The 19164-nt window shown below is 37.3% G+C and overlaps 1 protein-coding gene across 5 annotated transcripts in view; it reads left to right on the forward strand.

The window, feature by feature from the left end:
• Nucleotides 1-19164, forward strand: part of SLC39A11 (solute carrier family 39 member 11) — a 327162-nt gene that overhangs the window by 24007 nt on the left and 283991 nt on the right. For 4 of the 5 annotated variants that reach the window (XM_087925014.1, XM_087925016.1, XM_026701720.2 and 1 more), the window contains exon 4: nucleotides 10646-10804. The exons of the other annotated variant lie outside the window; for it this stretch is intronic. In XM_087925014.1, the coding sequence (XP_087781140.1) occupies nucleotides 10646-10804 (159 nt within the window). The remainder of the gene's footprint in view (nucleotides 1-10645; nucleotides 10805-19164) is intronic. 5 annotated transcript variants of the gene reach the window in all.

Here is a 19164-nt window from a genome sequence, read left to right on the forward strand (position 1 = left end):
TCCCTCTTGCAGAAATGATAAAAATAATTAAATTAAGAATGTGCTTTTAAATTTTTTTATTAGCTATTGACTGTCTCAAATGTGAGGAATTTGACCCATAATCTGACATCGTTGTTTTTGAAGCACAACTTGGATGATAGCACACCAAATGCCATACTCTCTAGCATTACTTGGAGAGCTCTGTGTCTTATTCTGGGGGAAAAAAAAGAGAACATTCCTCATGGATCACAATGCTGTTCCAATGTTTCTTGTATTTCTAAAGGATAGAATGAGACAAAAAAAGGTTGTCTCACTATCGGCAAGGGTGAATTTTAAAACTATCTTGCATGAATAGTTGAGATTATTCACAGAAAACCATTTTTTTTAGGCAATTAGCAATTTTAGACAATTTTTGATAGTTTTTAGACAATTAGTAATGAAACATAGCAATGTGGAGAGGCCATGTGCCATGACACCATAACTGACTTTGTTGTAGATTGAAAGTTAACCTATTGTTCTTGCCAGGGAAATAGCTATATCATAGCTATTTGTCATTAAGCAAATGTCAAATAGCTATGAAATTTTCAGAGTTAAATGGATGGTGAGGGAACAGTTGGCTGAATGTCAACCCCACTAGGTAGTGCGGACAAGGAAATTACCTCCAGAGGAAGGCTAAAACTACATATAAATAATCAGCTATAATAACAGAATTTATAATAACATAACATAACATAAAAGAACAGAACAGAACAGAACATAATTATAATAACAGGCATTGTAAGCAAGGCATAACTTTAAAGAGGGTATGGCTGAAGGATCTGATCTCCTTTATACTATGATACTTGGAAGGCTCTGCATAGGGTGAGAGTTGGAGTGCCTATATGTAAAACCAATATGTTCAAGTGGAGGCTTTTAGCGGATAACAATACGCTGTGTGAATGTGGAGAGACACAAAGCCCAACCCATCTGCTGGTATGTTGGCTACTACCAGAAACATGTAATTATAATGGCTTATTTTCAGCCAACAACAAAGCCAAGAAGGTAGCTTCATTCTGGCAGTATAAAGTTTGATCTAAATACAGAAGAACAATAACAGAGTCTTGCAAGTGTGATTGTGCTATATCCTCCCACTTCTTGTATCTCTCTGAATTAGGGTGTTGTCTGTTTGAAGCCCTTCCAGATATTATTTGACTGTTGTGAATTTAAAATATGTTTCACCCCTTGTCATTGTGGGAATAATGGTAGTGTATATTCATGAAGATGAACTCTCCTTACTCTCTACATTGAACTGAAAATAGCAAACTGAAGGGAAAGGGAATATCTACTATTTGGATTCATTTCTACTATTCAAATTTGACAGCAGGCTATTGAATGGAAAGTTGTTCACAGAACCCTCCTTAGATACATGAAGTGTAAAGAATGGTGAATGAATAGGTATATTTTCTCCAAACACCAAACTTTTAGATGGGAGGTCTGAAGATGAGAAGGACTTGCATTGGCTTTCTCCATAATCCAGAATCCCAGGCAACCAGTGTGAATACTGTTTCGCCTCAGACTTCTTGCCTCAATATTTAGAGACTGGATAGAGATATAGGCAGGTCTGTATATGCACAGGCTAATTTTCTACCTTGAACTCTGGATTTTCCATATATCCACCCAAATGTCTAAACAACATTAGAAGCAGAGAAATTAGACAATTTTGAAGTTTTTGAAAATCTAATAAATTGTTATATACAGAAACAAACAAGGCACTTTAAGGTGGAGGTAAAATAAGTTTGGCTTTTGATTAATTATGTCATTTCATGACAAGAATTGGTAGGAACTGTATTTTTCTGAAAGGAAGAGTAGGCGTCTGCCCACTTTATTCACTTTATTAAAAGTGACAAACAAAAGAATAAACTTTACTTATTAGATGTAGAAAAATTATGTTAAAAATTTCAAAGGGTTTGGCTTAAAATACAGATGAACAGAAAACTAGGATTATTTTTGAAGGTGTTAAATATTTTTTTAAATTCAGAGATGGAATAAAAGATTGGCTTATTTGATCAGGATTAAAAGATAAAAATAGTTCATCTGATTACCTTTAGTGGATTTTTGCTTATAAAGAACAATGGTGATGCATTTGGATTCTGTTTTTACTTACTAGACAACTATTTTTTTTTGGTGAGGGGAAGGAGACATTATTTTGTATTTAATTAGGTCATAAGTTATTAAGATTGTAATGGTTGGGTGAAGGGGGAAACTACTTTTTTCTTTTGTATTTCTCCATATTTTTTCAGTTTGTATTGTTTTTATTTTCATTTATAATCCTTAATAATAAAAGCATTTTAAAAAGAGAAATGTAATTATAGGGATAAACAAAATTCAGTAGGAAGTCAATATCTATTTACCCAAACAGCTAAACAGAAACAGCACAGGCATGACAAAAAACAATGGGAACAGAAATGGTTACAAACATTGACTTTGCTTGTGGGAAGCTGGCAGTGAGTTTTGAAAATCACAATCACATTTGCAAATAAAACTGGTATAAACATCATGGAAATGTCAATTCCGTGGGAATAATATGTCCTGGATTATTTGTGCCTTCTTTAAATTAATGGATTTCATGTATTTTTGTTCAAAAATTATTGCAAAATAATGCACAATTGGGGCCAAGTTGAGGGTACTGACAGACAAACAGCTAAACACAATAAGAGAGTAATATATATATTTTCTTTATACTGTAACTTTAAATATTTAGATTTATTTTTACATTTAAAAATGGCATAACATCTATTATTTCTATTTGGGAAGGTTAGCGTTATAATCCAATGTTCTCTAACCTTTCTGGGTTGGCAGCATGACCCGGGAGCGGGGAAAAGAGGAGATGGTTTTGTGTGAGGGGTAGGCATGCACGTGCACAGTTTCATTTGTGTAAGTGGCGGGCTCATGCCCCCACCACTCACATGAGAGGGGCTGTGAGTGCTGACGCCTGCCACTTGTGTTTGTGGGGCTGCAAGCACCAGCGCCTGCCACTTGTGTGAGTTGAGCTGCACAGGCCGATTGCAAATATAGGCCATGGCCTGGTAGTTGGGGACCCCTTCTGAAGTCGCTCTCTCTTCCTCACATGATAGGAATGCTGGGATATACTAGTAGAGATGGCACTTCTTCCTCCACATGGGAAAAAGATTAGAATGGTTTTTTCCTTCTTCATCTGAGCACCTTCCCATGCCTCACATCGCCAATCTCCAATGCTCACCTCTGGATTAGGCTAGTTCCAGATGCACTTGATACCTATTGTTAAATAATGTAAAATTAATGTCGGTGGAACAGGTGTTTCTCCTCTTCTATCTATAAAAGGAAGCTTTTAAAATGCTTTATATTCCCATTCCAAGAATATAAATGTTAAATTGATCCCCTTTTTAAAATAAATCAATCCAGCAACTTGTTGAAAGCACAAGGTGAATGACTGTAAGCCTCCTCTTTTATCATCTCTGCCCCTCAATAGTCCTGTCATCTTGTGCCACATGGCATTTGAATGCTCTCCTTTTAGCTCTTATTTAGTTCAATGTTTGTGGTAGTTCATTGTGTGATTTTATTTCCTATATTTTTAGTGGTGATGGAAATCAGCCAGTGAATTTTCTCTCTTTAAGGAACCCTGAGGCTTGACAGTGCTGTGACTCACTGATAAGATAATTATGGCAGCAAAATACTGCATTAAACACACACACACACAAACACACATTGGATTGAACGCTAGCAATCTAGGGTGGGATTCTGCACTGCAGCTGTCTCTTTCCACAGGGTACCATGCCAGAAGAAATTGTGAAGTATACCTAGATATATAAAATAAATAAAAATGCTGCACTTATCTGTCTTTCAATATAGATAGGTTTTCCATTTCAGTGTATCTTTATGTTGTAAGGCTAAGATAGGAAATCCTACTGCATCGTACAATTTTTTAGCTTGGCTATCTGTCCTTATAAATTTGGTGGGAACTGTTGGGCTTTTGTTGGTTACTCAGATTTCAAGGTTAGCAAGCAGAGATTCAAGCATAGAACTTTTTGATAAGCTAGTTGATTACTGATATTAGAAAAAACAGTACTGAAACAGGAAACTAGCAATTGCCAGATGTAAAAACATATATATATATATATATACATACATACATACATACATACATACATACATACATACCAGTTCTGTGGGTGTGGCTTGGTAGGGCAAAGATACTGTAAAATCTCCAGTCAGAGCTGGTTCTCTGAACTACTCAAAATTTCTGCTACCAGTTGTCCAGAACTGGTCAGAACCTGCTGAATATTACCTCTGGTCTGAAGGTTTGAACCTTAACATCTCTTTTTCCTGCCTTAATGAACAGAGTGCATTGTTGCTCAAGGAAAAGCTTAGTGCCATTGCATTTTATACCAACTGAAGCTTCCACATACTTTTCAAGAGCTGCCAGATGTAGAATGTGCCACAGTAATTCAAGGTCAAAGTCCATCTAGCATTTGTTTTCTCAAAGTTGCCATTAAAGAGTGCTGGGGTGATTCCAAGCAGGAGATTGAGGCCCACCACACTCCTAATATTAAAACCTTGGAACTTGTATTTGATCCTGGTTTAGAGCAAATACTTCTCTATTTCTTTTTACTCTTTGCATTTTGTACTTTTAAGTGGTTAGCATTTCATAAAAGCTGAAGTTCTTTTATCTAATGATCACTAAACATATTTTAGAAGATTGAGTGCAAAACTAAGGCTTTTTAAATATCCAGATATACAGTGCAGATAGAGCTGTATGCAAGTACCTGCTGACAGGAGAATATTTTCCTTCAAGAAAGTTCATTACTTTTTCCTTTTTTGATTATTTCACTTCAGTTACGGTGGCATACTGCTCTACAGGTAGTCCTTGACTTGCAACCATTCATTTAGTGACGGTTGGAAGTTACGACAGCACTGAAGAAAAGTGACATGACCATTTTTCACACCTAGGACTGTTGCAGCATCCCCATGGTCACGTGATCAAAATTCAGATGCTTGACAACTGTCTCATATTTATGATGGTTGCGGTTTCCTGAGATCATGTGATCACCTTTTGTGACCTGACGAGCAAAGTCAACGGGGAAGCCAGATTCACTTAACAGGTGTGTTACTAATTTAACAACTGCAGTGATTCACTTAACAACTGCGGCAAGAAAGACCATAAAGTTAGACAAAACGCACTCAGCAACAATCTAGCTTAGCAACAGAAATTTTAGGCTCAATTGTGGTCATAAGTCGAGGATTATCCATATACAACTTCACTGTATATATGTGGGGGCTATATCATGAATTAGTAGTAGGCAGAGTAATATATTTATGTTTGGGCTTAGAATGTAAAAGCTGTATTTATGTGAAGAAGGTTCTGGGACAGCGTTCCTTAGTCTCTAGGTTTCAAACTCAAGAGCCTCAGGCTGGATGTGGCCTGCGATGTGGTTGGATCCAGCCTGGGAGGCTGTCCTGGCGAAGAGGAAAGATTGGCCTGGTCTACCCAGTGCGAAGGAAGATCAGGCCAGCGTAGCTTCGGCCCAGTCTACCGAGTGCAAAGAAGAAAGATCGGGCCAATGTACCTTGGGCCCCATCTACCTGGTGCGAAGGGGAAAGATAGGGCCAGTGTGGCATCAGCCGGTCTACCAAATGCAAAGAGGAAACATGCCAGCAGTTTGGGGAGAGGTGTCAAGCTGGCCATGCCCACCCAGTTGGCCATGCCCATCCAGTTGACTATGCCCACCTGCACCTCCCAGGTCAACTACAGCCCTGATGCGTCCGTCAATGAAATTGCATTTGACACCACTGCTCTAGGTGAGGCCTAAAAGCTGGACATTGTTCTCATGCCATGTGACTAAACTCTTTCATTCTCTCAGTGGAGGAGCCTCTCCTCTGGACTCACAGGCGGCTATCTGATTGCTTCTAGTGATCAGAAGGCGTTGTGAAAGATCTGCAGGCAATATTAGCATCTGGTGGCTACAATGGAGTGACCCATTCACCAAGATCATGAAAAACTACCTATATGGGGAGTGGAAATTTCTGCATGTGGTAGAAGCAGGATAATTTCCTTGACCACCAGATGAGCAAGTGCCAAAGAAAAAGACCAAGGAAGCCACATGTGACCTTTCAACCAGATTGACCAGTGAGAATAGCTACAGTTGAACGAAGAGAAGGAGAGCAAGTACATATGCACTGGGAGAGAAAGGGTAGCCATAAGCTCACCCCACAGTTCTTACCTTCTGAAGATCTCATTATTTGTGGTTTTGCTATTTGCATTCATGATTTGCTGTTTACATTGTTTCATGTCAGAACAGAATCCAGCAAATAATGAGATTACATTTGCAATGTAAAACTGTCTTAGTATTATTTTTACCTGCTAGTTTTATAAATGTAAATGAGATGTTTTCCTTCACGTTCAAATTGGGGTGGTGGAGATAAAGAAAAATAAATTTCATGAGTTTGGTTGCTGATTTTAAGTATGAGAAACTTCAAGTGCATTATTTGTATGCCTTTACAATTTAGAGTAATTTGTGCTGTGCATGATAACTCTATGGTTTATTGTCCACAAGCCCTTGCATTACTTTGATTTTCATGGCAACTCTTGCTTACATAGTTGTGCATATTTCTGTTGAATAGAGAGAAACTCAGTATGAATTCTCTAAAAAAAATTAGGCTCTAAACTTTTCTATCACAGCTAAGCTACTTTGGGCTTCACTTGATTCAGGTTATGATGGATTGTATTTTCCAATAGACTTGATCCTTTGTTCATGGTTTCCTTACAAAAAGTAAGTTTAATTAATTTGATCCTGGCCCTGGAGTAGGCTTGATTGATATACTTTAATCTTTGATCAGAGCATTAAAAATGACCCAGGCCTGCTAGATTACTAAACTTTACTGTTCTCAGGTCTTTAACGTCAAGGGTCATTTAGGATTCTCATTTTATTTTATTTGCATCTTATTGTTTTGCCTTCCAATGCTCACCAAGTCATTTCCCCCATTTTCTAAAGAACAAATGGATGTAGGGAAAAATTTGATAGGGTTTCTGGTGTCCCTAGTTCTGGATCTTAAATCATGAGCTGAAGATGAGTGGTTTAGGCAAATGGCCAAAGAGAGAGAGAGAGAGAGAGACTAGTTTATATTTAATATCGGTCTTCCAGTGTTTACTACACAGTGAGTAAAAAAGGCATGTTGTAGAGAGTCTGGGACAATTTGAAATTAAGTGGTTAAGGGCAGAAAAGACTTAAAGCACTTGATTCCTTTAAAAATTATTTCTTTAAAGGAGAGCGCGGTTGGCTATTCTTTTTATCAGCATAGGCAACTTAAAACTATTCTTGTTACAAGTAGACTATTGGTGTAGTTCCCAATGTCTGATCTGTAAAAGTTATTTTGATGTTATTACTGCTCAATGGAATAAGTCTGCCAGATTTTTTATGCTAGTTGCTGCACTTCTGACTGCCAATTCCACTCAGGGGAAAAAAGTTTCTTAAGAGTTGAGCTTAATCCATAAAGTGTTCTCATAGAAACAAATAAACACTTCATCTGAATATTATGCTGGTGTCATTTGAGGAAATATGTATATTTAGAACTCTGGAAAACCTATTGTAACCTCTTTGATGTAAAAAAATCATGCTATTTTAAATTACTTTGACACCTACTGTTCAGCTGGATTAGGAAAAGGCTAGATGGAGAGTGTGGGAAGGCAGAGGTTGGCTGATGTACCCTGATAATTACAAAAGTCAAAAATACCCAAAAGAAGTCAAGATCTGCTTCATTGATTATAGGAATGCTTAGGATTTTGTTGATCACATCAAGCTGTGGATTGTACTCAGAAACATGGGAATCCCAGAACATCTCATTGCCCTCATGAGAAATTTACATGCAGGCCAGGAAGCCACAGTACAGATAGAATATGTACATTTTTAAAATTGGAGGAAGAAACATCAATAATCTGTGCTATGTTAATGGCACTGCCCTGCTAGCCAAAATGCAAAGATTCTGCAAGCTCTAGTAATAAAAGTGAAGGAGCACAGTGAAAAGTGGGACTAAATTAAATCAGTGGCAGCAGGTATGACAACCAGTTTTAGAACTGACAGTGGAGATATCAAAGTAGTAGACTGCTTCTTTCTTTCAGGACCAATCATCAGACATAAAGGAACAACCAGTTAAGAAATCTGGAACAATCTTGGAGCTGAACATGCTTAAAACTGTAGAGATCGAAGTGGATTTTAGAAGGAACCCTTCTTTATTCTACTATATCCTAGAGCACAATATTCAGAATCCTTCAAGTTTTGGGGTTCTATAATCTCCCAGGATTTGAAATGGACACCCAACATTAGAGTCATTATCAAAAGGCACAACAAAGAATGTTCTTCCTGCATCGACTTAAAAAGTTCAGACTGCCCCAGGAGCTGTTGATACAGTTCTACATAGGAATTACTGAAACTGTCATTTATACTTCTATAATTATCTGGTTTGGTATAAAAACTAAACAGGACAGGTACAGACTCCAACCAATAGTTAGGACTGCAGAAAAAACAATTGCAACCAACCTGCCTTCCATAGAAGACCAGTATATAGTGTGGGTCAGAAGCGGGGCTGAGAATATAATTACAGACCCCTCACATCTTGGATATAAACTCTTTCAACTCCTCACCTTGAGCATTATATGTCAAAATAACTAGACATGCGGACAGTTTTTCCCCTCGTGCCGTCACTCTGCTGAATACCTAGTCCTTCCGTACTGCATTATGTCTAAGTATTTTCACTCATATTGTATGGCTGTAGTAGTAGTAGTATTATCCTTCTCATCTCCTCTACTACTCCCTCTTATTGGTATCATTATTACAGTTATTATTTGCACATACACTGAGAGCTTCTGCATTGGAGACAAATTCCTTGTGTGTCTAATCATACTTAGCCAGATAAAGCGCAGCCCTTCCCTTCCCTTCCTTCCCCTCCCCCTCCTCCCGTTCCCTTCCCTTCCCTGCTCTGCTATTCCATCCCATCCCAGTCATAAATTAACACTTGACAGAACAGCCACAAAAGCCTTGGGAAAGATATTAAATACTAGGATGCATCTACACCTAAAAATATCAGAATTGTGAAACTACAGTATTCCCTGTAACGCTGTATGGAAGGGAAAGTTGGACTTAAGTAGGATAAAAAGACAATTAATACTTTTGAATTTTGGTGTTAGAAAAGACTCTTGAGAATATTGTGGACAGCCATGAAAACAAATTGATAGATCACTGAACAAGTCAATTCAGAGTTCTCATTTGAGGCACAAATGACAAGGGTCAAATTAGAAGACTGGCTCTCTGGAGAAGGATCTAATGAAGGGAAAAGGGAAAGAAATGAGAGGAAGATGACCAGCAGCAAATGTGAACTAGTGGGGGGAAAACCCAGTCAATTAAAATACCTCATTAAAACTCTTGTGGGGAGGGGATCTGGGATGGATTTTAAAAAATTGATAATTATTTCATGTAGCCAAACAGTGATCATGAAAATTTAAGATAATTGAAGAAATTGATAAACTGGCATTCTCTGAAGACAGGAATAAAAATAGCTAATTGTTCTTCATATCCTAACAATCATTATCGTGATATATTAAGATTTAGCCCAGGTGTGCTTTTAGAAAACACCTGCTGCATTGCTGGTAAGGAAAAATTGAGTTGGTGAAAACAACATCTTGTGATAAAATATAGGAATTAAGCAGGAATAATAGTTGGACTGAAAATTGCCAAAGCTTCTGTGCATTCTCAAGAGATAGCTGAAAAATCATTCACTGATCTGCTTAAATTGCACTGCTCAAATTGCACTGGTCAGAGTCATAATGAAAAAACAGTGGTTGAAACAAGCCTTTTATATTCCATAATAAAATGACCATTTGGTAAAGAGCTTTCAGATTTTCTATGGAAGCCACATATACTGAATATGAAATAACTAAATATGAGCTTAGGCTGAATGGCCTCTCCCAGCCCTGTGGTTCTATGATAGAATAGAATAGAACAGAACAGAACAGAATAGAATACTTTATTTGCCAAGTGTGATTGGACACACAAGGAATTTTTATTGATGTAAATATTCTCAGTATACATAAAAGAAAAGATACATTTGTCAAGAGTTGAGAATCATAAGGTACAACATTTAATGATAGTCATAGGGTACAATAAGCAATCAAATCATACTAGGAAACAGTCAATATAAATTGTAAGGATATAAGTGACAAAGTTACAGTCATACAGTCATAAGTGGGAGGGGATGGGTGATAAGGAGTGATGAGAAGATTAACAGTAGTAATAGTGCAGACTTTGTAATAATTGAACAGTGTTGAGGGGATTATTTGTTTAGCAGAGTAATGGCAATTGGAAAAAAAATGTTCTTGTGTCTAGTTATTTATTTAGCAGAGTGATGGCGATTGGAAAAAAAATGTTCTTGTGTCTAGTTGTGATTCCTGGGTGATAAGTTGCCAACTTTTAATTTGAAATATTTAGACTCTGCTTAACTTTTAAATATGTTGTATATAAATCCACACTGGTTCCTGCCTCTCTGTTTGGTGAATGGAAATAGATATTAACATCAACTTTCTTTCTTTGGGTTCTCAGGGAATTGAGCATAAAGTTGTTTTAATTGTGACTTGAACAGCCTACTGTCTTCCGTTGTTTAGGTTATGCTGGCTGCTTCTTTCTGGTCCCTTCTTGAACCTGCTATTGAGCTAGCGGAGGACTCTGGGAAGTTTGGAGCCTTTGCCTTCCTCCCTGTAGCTGTTGGCTTCATTCTGGGAGCAGCATTTGTATACTTCACTGACCTCCTCATTCCATGGTTGGTGAGTAGCTCTCGAAATCTGGTTCTTCAAGACCAATTTGTAGTTCTTTTTGGTATGCTGGGAATTACTCTTGGCCTGCCCTGAATGAAACACTGGTACCAGGTAAGGTGTAGTCTTTTTGATCCAGCTTTCTTCTCAGAAAGCTGTGGTGAATTTGGGGAAAATAGGAGATGGAACAATGTCTTTTGGGTGCTTTGTTCCTTTGATGCCTCACTGCGTGTAATCTAAATCACAATTATTATAGGAAGAGTCCAGCACTTGAGTGGTACCATCATGACTATGAGTCTGAATCTGTTTTCCTCACTTCCTGTCTATTGTGAAAACATTCCCCTTACCATTCCAGATTTTTGCTTTTACTTTATCCAATTGGAACAGGAGTGAGATATTTCTGGCTTTTATAACCCTAAACAACTTGATTTTCTCCTAAATTTTGTTTATAAAGGTCTCAGGGGAAAAACATGAGAAGGTTGAAGGAAGACCAGAGAAAGAGAAAAAGACACAGAAGGAAGGAAGATCAGGTGTGAAGGGCTAGAACGGATATGATCTTTTTTCCTGGGCCTTGCCAAGAGATGCAAAAAGTTTAAAATTTCAGGAAACTTATTTCAATATTGAAACATGTTGTGATCTTATTTGCAGTGTGTTCTGAGTGTACTGAAAACATTTTAAGCTTAAACATTTGGAATTCACAATATCTGGACATCATTATTATCCTTCACCATATCAATACCTTCTCTGTCTTTTTGTCTCTGTGTCCTTGCTAGATGTCAAGAAGCCAAAATCATTCTGTTTTCCCATCTGCCATGTACTTTGTCTCACAATGGGAGGACAGTAAACAGGGAAATCTAGAATGGGCAAGGACAAATGGCATTGCATTTACAGATTTTTTTTTAACCATGCCAGTCTTAGGATATTGGACAATTTTAATGCTTATATTCTGTATTTTTTGTGGTTATGAAAATGAGAGAATTCAGTTTCTTTTCTCATTTTCTTTCTAGTAGATGTTTTTTTCTATTTTAAATCCAAAAATTTTAAAAAGTAGTTTAAGGGAATTCTTACTTTGGAGATTTTGAATTGGTTTTTTGAGCAGTGGTCTATTCCCTTAATTTTTAGCAAAGAGCTAGAACATAGATATAACTGTAAAAAGGTTGTCCTTATCTTGAAAATGTTTTCTAAAGCTCCTAGTTGGAAGGATGGACTTTAATTAGGCAGAGAGGGGCAGTTATTTTCATGAATATCTTTTACAGAGGTGCAAATTGATAGTCACAGATAGTCCTCAACTTATATCCATTCATTCAGTGACCATTCAAAATTATGACAGAGCTGAAAAAATGGACGTATGCCTGATCCTCAAAGTTCTGGACATTGGAATATCTCTGTGGCCATGTGAATATGATTCAAATGCTTGGATGCCTGGCATGCAATTATGTTCCAGGAAGCCATGATGTGATTGCCATTAGTGACCTTCCCTTCTGGGTTCCCAAAAGCAAACTCAATAGGGAAGCCGCAGAGAAGGTTGCAAGCCATTCCAATAAGCCACTTTATGTCTCATCCATAGTACACCTCCCATCCTACCCACAGCTGCTGTTGGTCTCCCCAGGCCTTATTTACAGTACATGCAGCCTGCATTGGCCATGGCCTCCCTCACCCCACCCCACACTGCTTACCTGGGATCCCTGCCTCTTCCTGCTTAACCACCCACATGTCTTGAAGTTATGAGGACAATTGTGACTGGCTGTAATTGAATTGAATTGAACCAAATACTTAATTTGGTCAAGTGTGATTAGACACACAAGGAATTTGTCTCCGGTGCAGAAGTTCTCAAAGTACATGTAAAATTAACAGAATAATGATAATCATAACAATAAAGAAGTAAAATAAAGGCGTAAAGAAGATAAGAAAGATAAATAATATTACTACTATTTGATTTGATTTGATTTATATTGTCGCCTATTTGCCCATGGTGACTCAAGGCAGCTTACACAATGTAAAATCATATTTAAAACAAAAAATAAAAATAAAAACAATAAGAACTAACAAAAATAATCAAATAAATTAGTAAAGTACAATAGAACAAAATTTGGGAAAAAAACCCCAAACCAAACCAAAAACCAACTCTCCCCACCCCGACGACAGTGGGTCACACTAGCCATTTGATGGGTTTCATCCCTCTCTGAGTTCCCCAGGCCCGCTGGCAAAACCAGGTCTTCAGTGCCTTTCGGAATAGTATTAATGAGGGGGCCATTCTAAACTCTGGGGGAATGATGTTCCAGAGAGATGGAGCCACCACAGACAAGGCCCTTCTTCTAGGTCTCACCAGATGTATCTCCCTCAGGGGTGGGATCCGCAGCATTTCCTGCCTCCTTGCTCTAATGGGTCAGGTAGATGTCACTGGCAAGAGATGTTTCCTCAGATAACCTGGATTTAAACCATGAAGGGCTTTAAAGGTGACAACCAACACCTTGAATTGCACCTAGAAGCAAATTGTCAGCCAACGCTGCTCCTGCAGGAGAGATGATAAATGTGCACACCGGGGTCTGCATAAAACCATGCACCAACTGGAGCTTCCGGATGCTCTTCAAGGGCAGCCCCATATAGAGCACATTGCAATAATCAAGACGGGAAGTGACCAGGGCATGAGTGACTGTGAGTAGGGACCTCTGATCCAGGAAAGGGCATAACTGGTACACAACCTGCAGTTGTGCAAAGGCCCTCCTGGCCATGACCACCACCTGCTCTTCGAACAGAGTCGTGAGTCCAGGAGAACCCCCAGATTATGCACAGGGTCTGTTTGGGGTAGTGCCACCCCATCCAAGACTAAAGGTGGGAATTCTCCCTGAACCAATGAACCCCAGACCCAAAGCCACTAGGTCTTGCATTGCTATCGATTGCTATCGTTAAGGAATACACTCATGTGATGTCACGGTTTATGACCATTTCTCCTAGCAATGTGAATCCAGGCCTCAATTGCCACTGTACCCTGACAATTATTTGTACTTTGTTGGTATTGGCTATTAATTCAGTAGGTACAGGTTCATATAGAACAAATATATATAGCTGTTTAAAGGTCTATACATTTTTTTAACAAAAAATAATAGTGTTTCAGGAAATGTACCAAGATTTCTTGGCAGATGTGCAAAAAGGATAATTCTGTATGTAATAACAAGTGTCTTGCTATTACAGAAGGACATTTTTTCTGGTTTTTATGAACCAAATCTGACATTTCCTGCTAATAATGAGAAAACTCTTTTATCTAAATTTACCTTAGAGAATGTAGTTAAGTTTCTTTTCTATCTCCTTCCCTCCCTCCTTCTCTTTTTCAATCTCCCTCCTGATAAAGATCTTGCTATTGCAGCTTGTTAATACTGCCTTTTCCATTAAGTAAAACTGAAGTGAGGAAGAAATCCCTTTTAAGGTTTCTACAACATGACTGAACTGCTAATGTATTCTAAATTATGGTATCTAATCAAGTCTGCAGTATTGAAATCAAGGAGTAGGTTCAAAATGCTGAAATTCTGAATTTCCTTCTATCCTAATATTTAATGTGATACTCTATGTGTTTTGTTTCATTGGGTCTCAAACATCCTAGTAGGTATTTGGAAGGTTATGTTGGTTTACAATCACCAGTTAGGATTTCATAGCTTTTAGTAAATAATTCATTTCAACAAACATAACTTTAGATAGTTAATTTCAATCTTTGATCCCTTCTGTGTCTTCTCCAAACACAGAGAAAACCCTTTAAAAGTAAAATTACCTTTAACATTATAATACAATAAACAACCTTTTATTCAGGTTAACGACTATATTGCTTGTAAGAAAGGCAACATCTTGGCTTTGGTAGGCTAAATTAGCCACAGAATTAGACATTTTGAAATATTGTAGTCTGGCAACTTCATCGTTCAATTTTAGTTTTGAAGTTCTTTGTTCCCTTTGGAATGGCTATGTTACAGTCAGTTATAGAATGTTATCTTAGTTTGGAATAATTTCTCTCTTTGGTCATTAATTGTTGCTAGTCTTGATCTCAGAAATACATTTCTGTATTATTTTGTACAGACACTGCCCAGTTTGTTTTATGCAAAGTGCAGAAGGGCATTGCTGATGGGGATTAGGTAACTGCCCGCTGCCAGGAGTTTGATCCTGACCAACTGAAGGTTGACTCAGCCTTCTATCCTTCTGAGGTCGGTAAAATGAGGACCCAGATTGCTGGGGGCAATAGGCTGACTCTATAAACCACTTAGAGCGGGTTGTAAAGCACTGCGAAGTGGTATATAAATCTAAGTGCTATTGCTATTGGAAAATAAATAAGTGAACAAAGGAATGATGTTGTCGAACTCTGTTTAATGAACAAGTGCTTGGTAATGGTGGACTACCTATAGTCCTCATTTACCAACTGTCTATTAGGACTGAGAAGTCTTTTGCTAAGTGGTGTTGTTTGTAATGTGTGACATCATGAAACTGTGACAGGTTATGTCAATTCTGGCTATAGTAGTCAAGCAAATTGCCATAGGTTGCCAAGGATGGTATCATGTTATTGTGACTTGAGACTTCTTGCAGGTTTCCCCATTGATTTTGCTTGTCAGAAGCTGACTGAATCTTGCAAATAATGATCATGTGACTGCCACCATCATTAAATGTGTGCTGGTTGCCAAGCACTAGAATAATGATCTGATGACCAAGGGGAATGCTGCAATGCCTGCAACTTGAAGGGCCAGTTGTAGGTCTTATTTTTCAGTGCTGTCGTAAGTTTGGTCACTGAACTAGAGATCGATAAATGAAGACTATCTACAGTATATATGTATTGCTATTCCAGGTATCTATTTGTTGTTTCTTAATTCTTTCTTCATCTACTGATCCTTCTAGCAAGGTTCTTTGTATAAAGTTGTAACCAGAGGTGGTATTCAGCAGGTTCTGACCAGTTCTGGAGAACCGGCAGTGGAAATTTTGAATAGTTTGGAGAACTGGCAAATACCACCTCTGACTGGAGATTTTACAATATCCTTCCGCTGCCATCCCCACCAAGCCACCCCCACCAAACCGGTAGTAAAAAATTTTTAATCCCACCACTGGTCGTAACTGAGTATAAGACCCACTTCTCTCAGTTTTGGTTAGTTTGATGGTCTTTCTGACTTATTTTTCCTCTTGTGCCATCTCTAGGATTTCACGATTGATCTTTTGTGACTTGAAGAGATTTTCCTCAAAACTGTATTTAAAAAAGTTGTCAGCCTGTTCTCAGTCTCCTTTAGTAGTGTCTATGTTTTGCAGTTTAAAGGAGAAATGACCAAATATGGTATTGATCACAACCTATTTCTCACAATATTTCAAATATGGTATTTGGTTATTCTTAAATTTTAAATCCATTTTCCTTGAGGTCAGAATATACTTCCTGTCTTAAAAACTTTCCCAATAATTTATATTTTCCTCTTTATTTTTCTCTGTTCCACGTGAAACTAAATAGCTGGACAAAATACCTTTGTTGCTACAGAAGGGCATTATTGACTATGTTTTATATTTCTGAGGATCTTTTTTTTGTAAAGCTACATTCATCCTGGTTTCTTTCTTTATTACAATATAACTTGTACTTTTCACTTCTTTTTGTTTTTTTCAATTAGAAGGTTCAGGTTTTGTTCTTTTTCTGTCAGAAGCACAGAATTAGATACATATCCTAAATTGTTTTTATACTACCTATCTTTAATTCCAGAAGTATTGAAGGTCCTGATGTAGTGTTTAGTTCATCAAATATTTCTTCAGTACAAATACAAAAAGGAGAGGTGAAAGGACATAATTCTAGTGCATTTTTCTTTTTGATTGAAAACATGTTTGAAAAAGCTCCTTCAGTCTTAAAAGAAATTTGCTCTCAATAATAGATTCACTATCATTCTAATACCTTTCGTCATCCATTCCAATTCCCTTCAAGATTGTGATCAATATTTCAGGTTTTATAGAATCAAAGCCTTCTGAGTAATTAACAAAGCATGAAAACAGGTCTTTTTTGTTTTTCCAAATATCTCTTTGATTATTTTTTGGGACTGAGCATTTTTCACTAGTGCCACTATCTTTAATAAAACCACATTAGAGCTTATCACATTGTTCTGTTTTTTTTTCTTGAATTTCTTAAGAAAAGAGTTCTAATACAATTTTTGATGTCTGACTGATAAGACTAATGATTCTGTTTTCAGACCATTTCATAATTCTTGTTTATTTAACAATGGGGGAAAAAGTTGAGTGCTTAAATTCTTTTGGTAAGTGATCTGTTTCATATATTTGATTTCAGATTTTGGTTAGAATTCTTATTCCCTTTCTCCTAGGGATTTTAAGATTTGAAGTGATTTTATCTATGCCTAATATTTTCCTATTTTTTAGACTTCTGTTGCTTACTTTATGTTCTGATACAGCTGGCCTATTAAAATTGTAAATTTTCACCCTGCATACAAAGAACAATTTTTGCCTATTCATGTGTTATATTTTTTGCAAATTAAAACCATCCAAGAAGTCACAAAGAACAATATTAGGGATCTGCAAGCCCCCCAGGTTGGCTAAATCAGTGTTCATGAATCCACCAATATAAAGTTTTTTTATAAAAATGCCAATAGACAAAAGCCTGTCTCAAGTTTTCCAAAAGGTACTTGGATTATTCTTTGTTTTAGGGACCATAAGTCAAAAATGTATATCACTATGTTTGGCAGAAGCTAAACATTGCATTCCATAGTAAGAACCGCATATTGGCCATCAAGCATCAAAAGGGTGATATCATGGTTCGGGGTAGCTTTGCAGGATGATTTACCGTCTTTAAAGGAAGTACGAATTCTGTTTTGTATCAAAGAATGCTGTGGGAGAATATCAGGCCATCTGTCTGTCACCTGATGTTGAAGCACATATGGTTTATGAAGTAAAAATATGATCCTAGATAAAGAAGAGTACAAGAAAATAAATGAAGAAGAAAGGGTTTTGCAGTAGCCATGGGAGAGATCTAGACCTAAATTCTATAGAAATGTTCCAGGATTGCAAGAGTTCTGGAAGAGTTCAAATATTACTGTGATGACCCGTAGTCTCTCAAAAGAACCCAAAACATATATTAAAGTCCAGTAAGGCCTTCAACTTAGCTTCACTGTTTTATTTGGCACAGTTTAAAATCACAAAAGTAACTAGTGAAGCAAACAGAAAACCAAAACAAACCGCATTAATGAGAGTTCCGAAGCAAGCCAAATAACTAATCATAAACTCCAGGAAAATAATTCAGGAGAGTCCATGGGAAGAACGCCAGCACAAATAAACCTCTTTCAAGGTGAACACTAAAATTGACTCCTGCAAATTCTAACTGCATAGTTGCAAACTTATATACATAGCTCCCACCTGCAAGCCACGAGGAGGATCATGGTAATCTCCTCTTGAGTAGACTTTGCTTTTCCCTGATCCTCTCCTCCCTGCATGACCTAGGGTGGATAGGGGATGGGCCTGGAGCCTCCTCTGACTGCTCAACTGGCCTCTGCCCTTCCCCAGCCTCCTCCACCACCTCTGGAGCCACACTCCCACTCCCTGTTGGGTGTTCCTCTTCTTCCTCAGAGTCAGAATCAGACTCTACCAGGGGCATGACAATTACTGTGTTGAAGCAATTTACCATTGAGGAACAGAAGGCAATTCCACAGTAATGTGAGACTGATCTTTAATTACTGGAAGCTTTTTGATTCACTTTTAGTATTACAGATACATAGGAATTCTGGTTCCCCGAAATCATGAAAGATATGCAAAAATTCAGAAAATCCAAAAGTGGTTGCATATCAGAGGCAACTACAAACAGTAATTATCTGACCATTATGAAATTGTTGAAAATGTTATAAAATCTTCTTGCTTTCTCCAAGCTGTTCAATTTGTGACTTAAGAAATTATTATAAAGTCTTACTAACAATGTATTTCAAGGTAACTGTCAAATACATCTAACTAAATTCTCCATAATCTAAGCATCTTTCTGAAAGATGTTCTTTGTTAAGAACTCATAACAACAATGTATCATCACGCATTACTTTGAATTCTTTTTCCAATACCAAACCTATTAGCTTAGATACTGAAGGACAGTGAATTATTCTTGAATTGTCTTTTTTCTTCAAACTAATTCAGAGAGGATTCAAAAGAACCTATTAAAATGTTCTTACCTCCAACAAAGAGTTGGAACAGTTAATAAAAAGGCATTTTATACAAATTAGATCATAGCAAAAAATAAAATAATATGTCATAGAGTCTTATAATAAAAGATGAATAGTGTAAAGAATTTATCTTAAGGGAGTAAGAGCCCTTTGCAAGCTAATATAGATCATGCAGAAATATAACTGTAAATCTGGATTAACTTTCTCCTTACCCCTGTTGCAGAC

The sequence above is a fragment of the Pseudonaja textilis genome, chromosome 2 (genome assembly GCF_049901715.1).
Source record: "Pseudonaja textilis isolate UNSWEBS1 chromosome 2, rPseTex1.2, whole genome shotgun sequence".
NCBI classification, from domain to species: domain Eukaryota; kingdom Metazoa; phylum Chordata; class Lepidosauria; order Squamata; family Elapidae; genus Pseudonaja; species Pseudonaja textilis.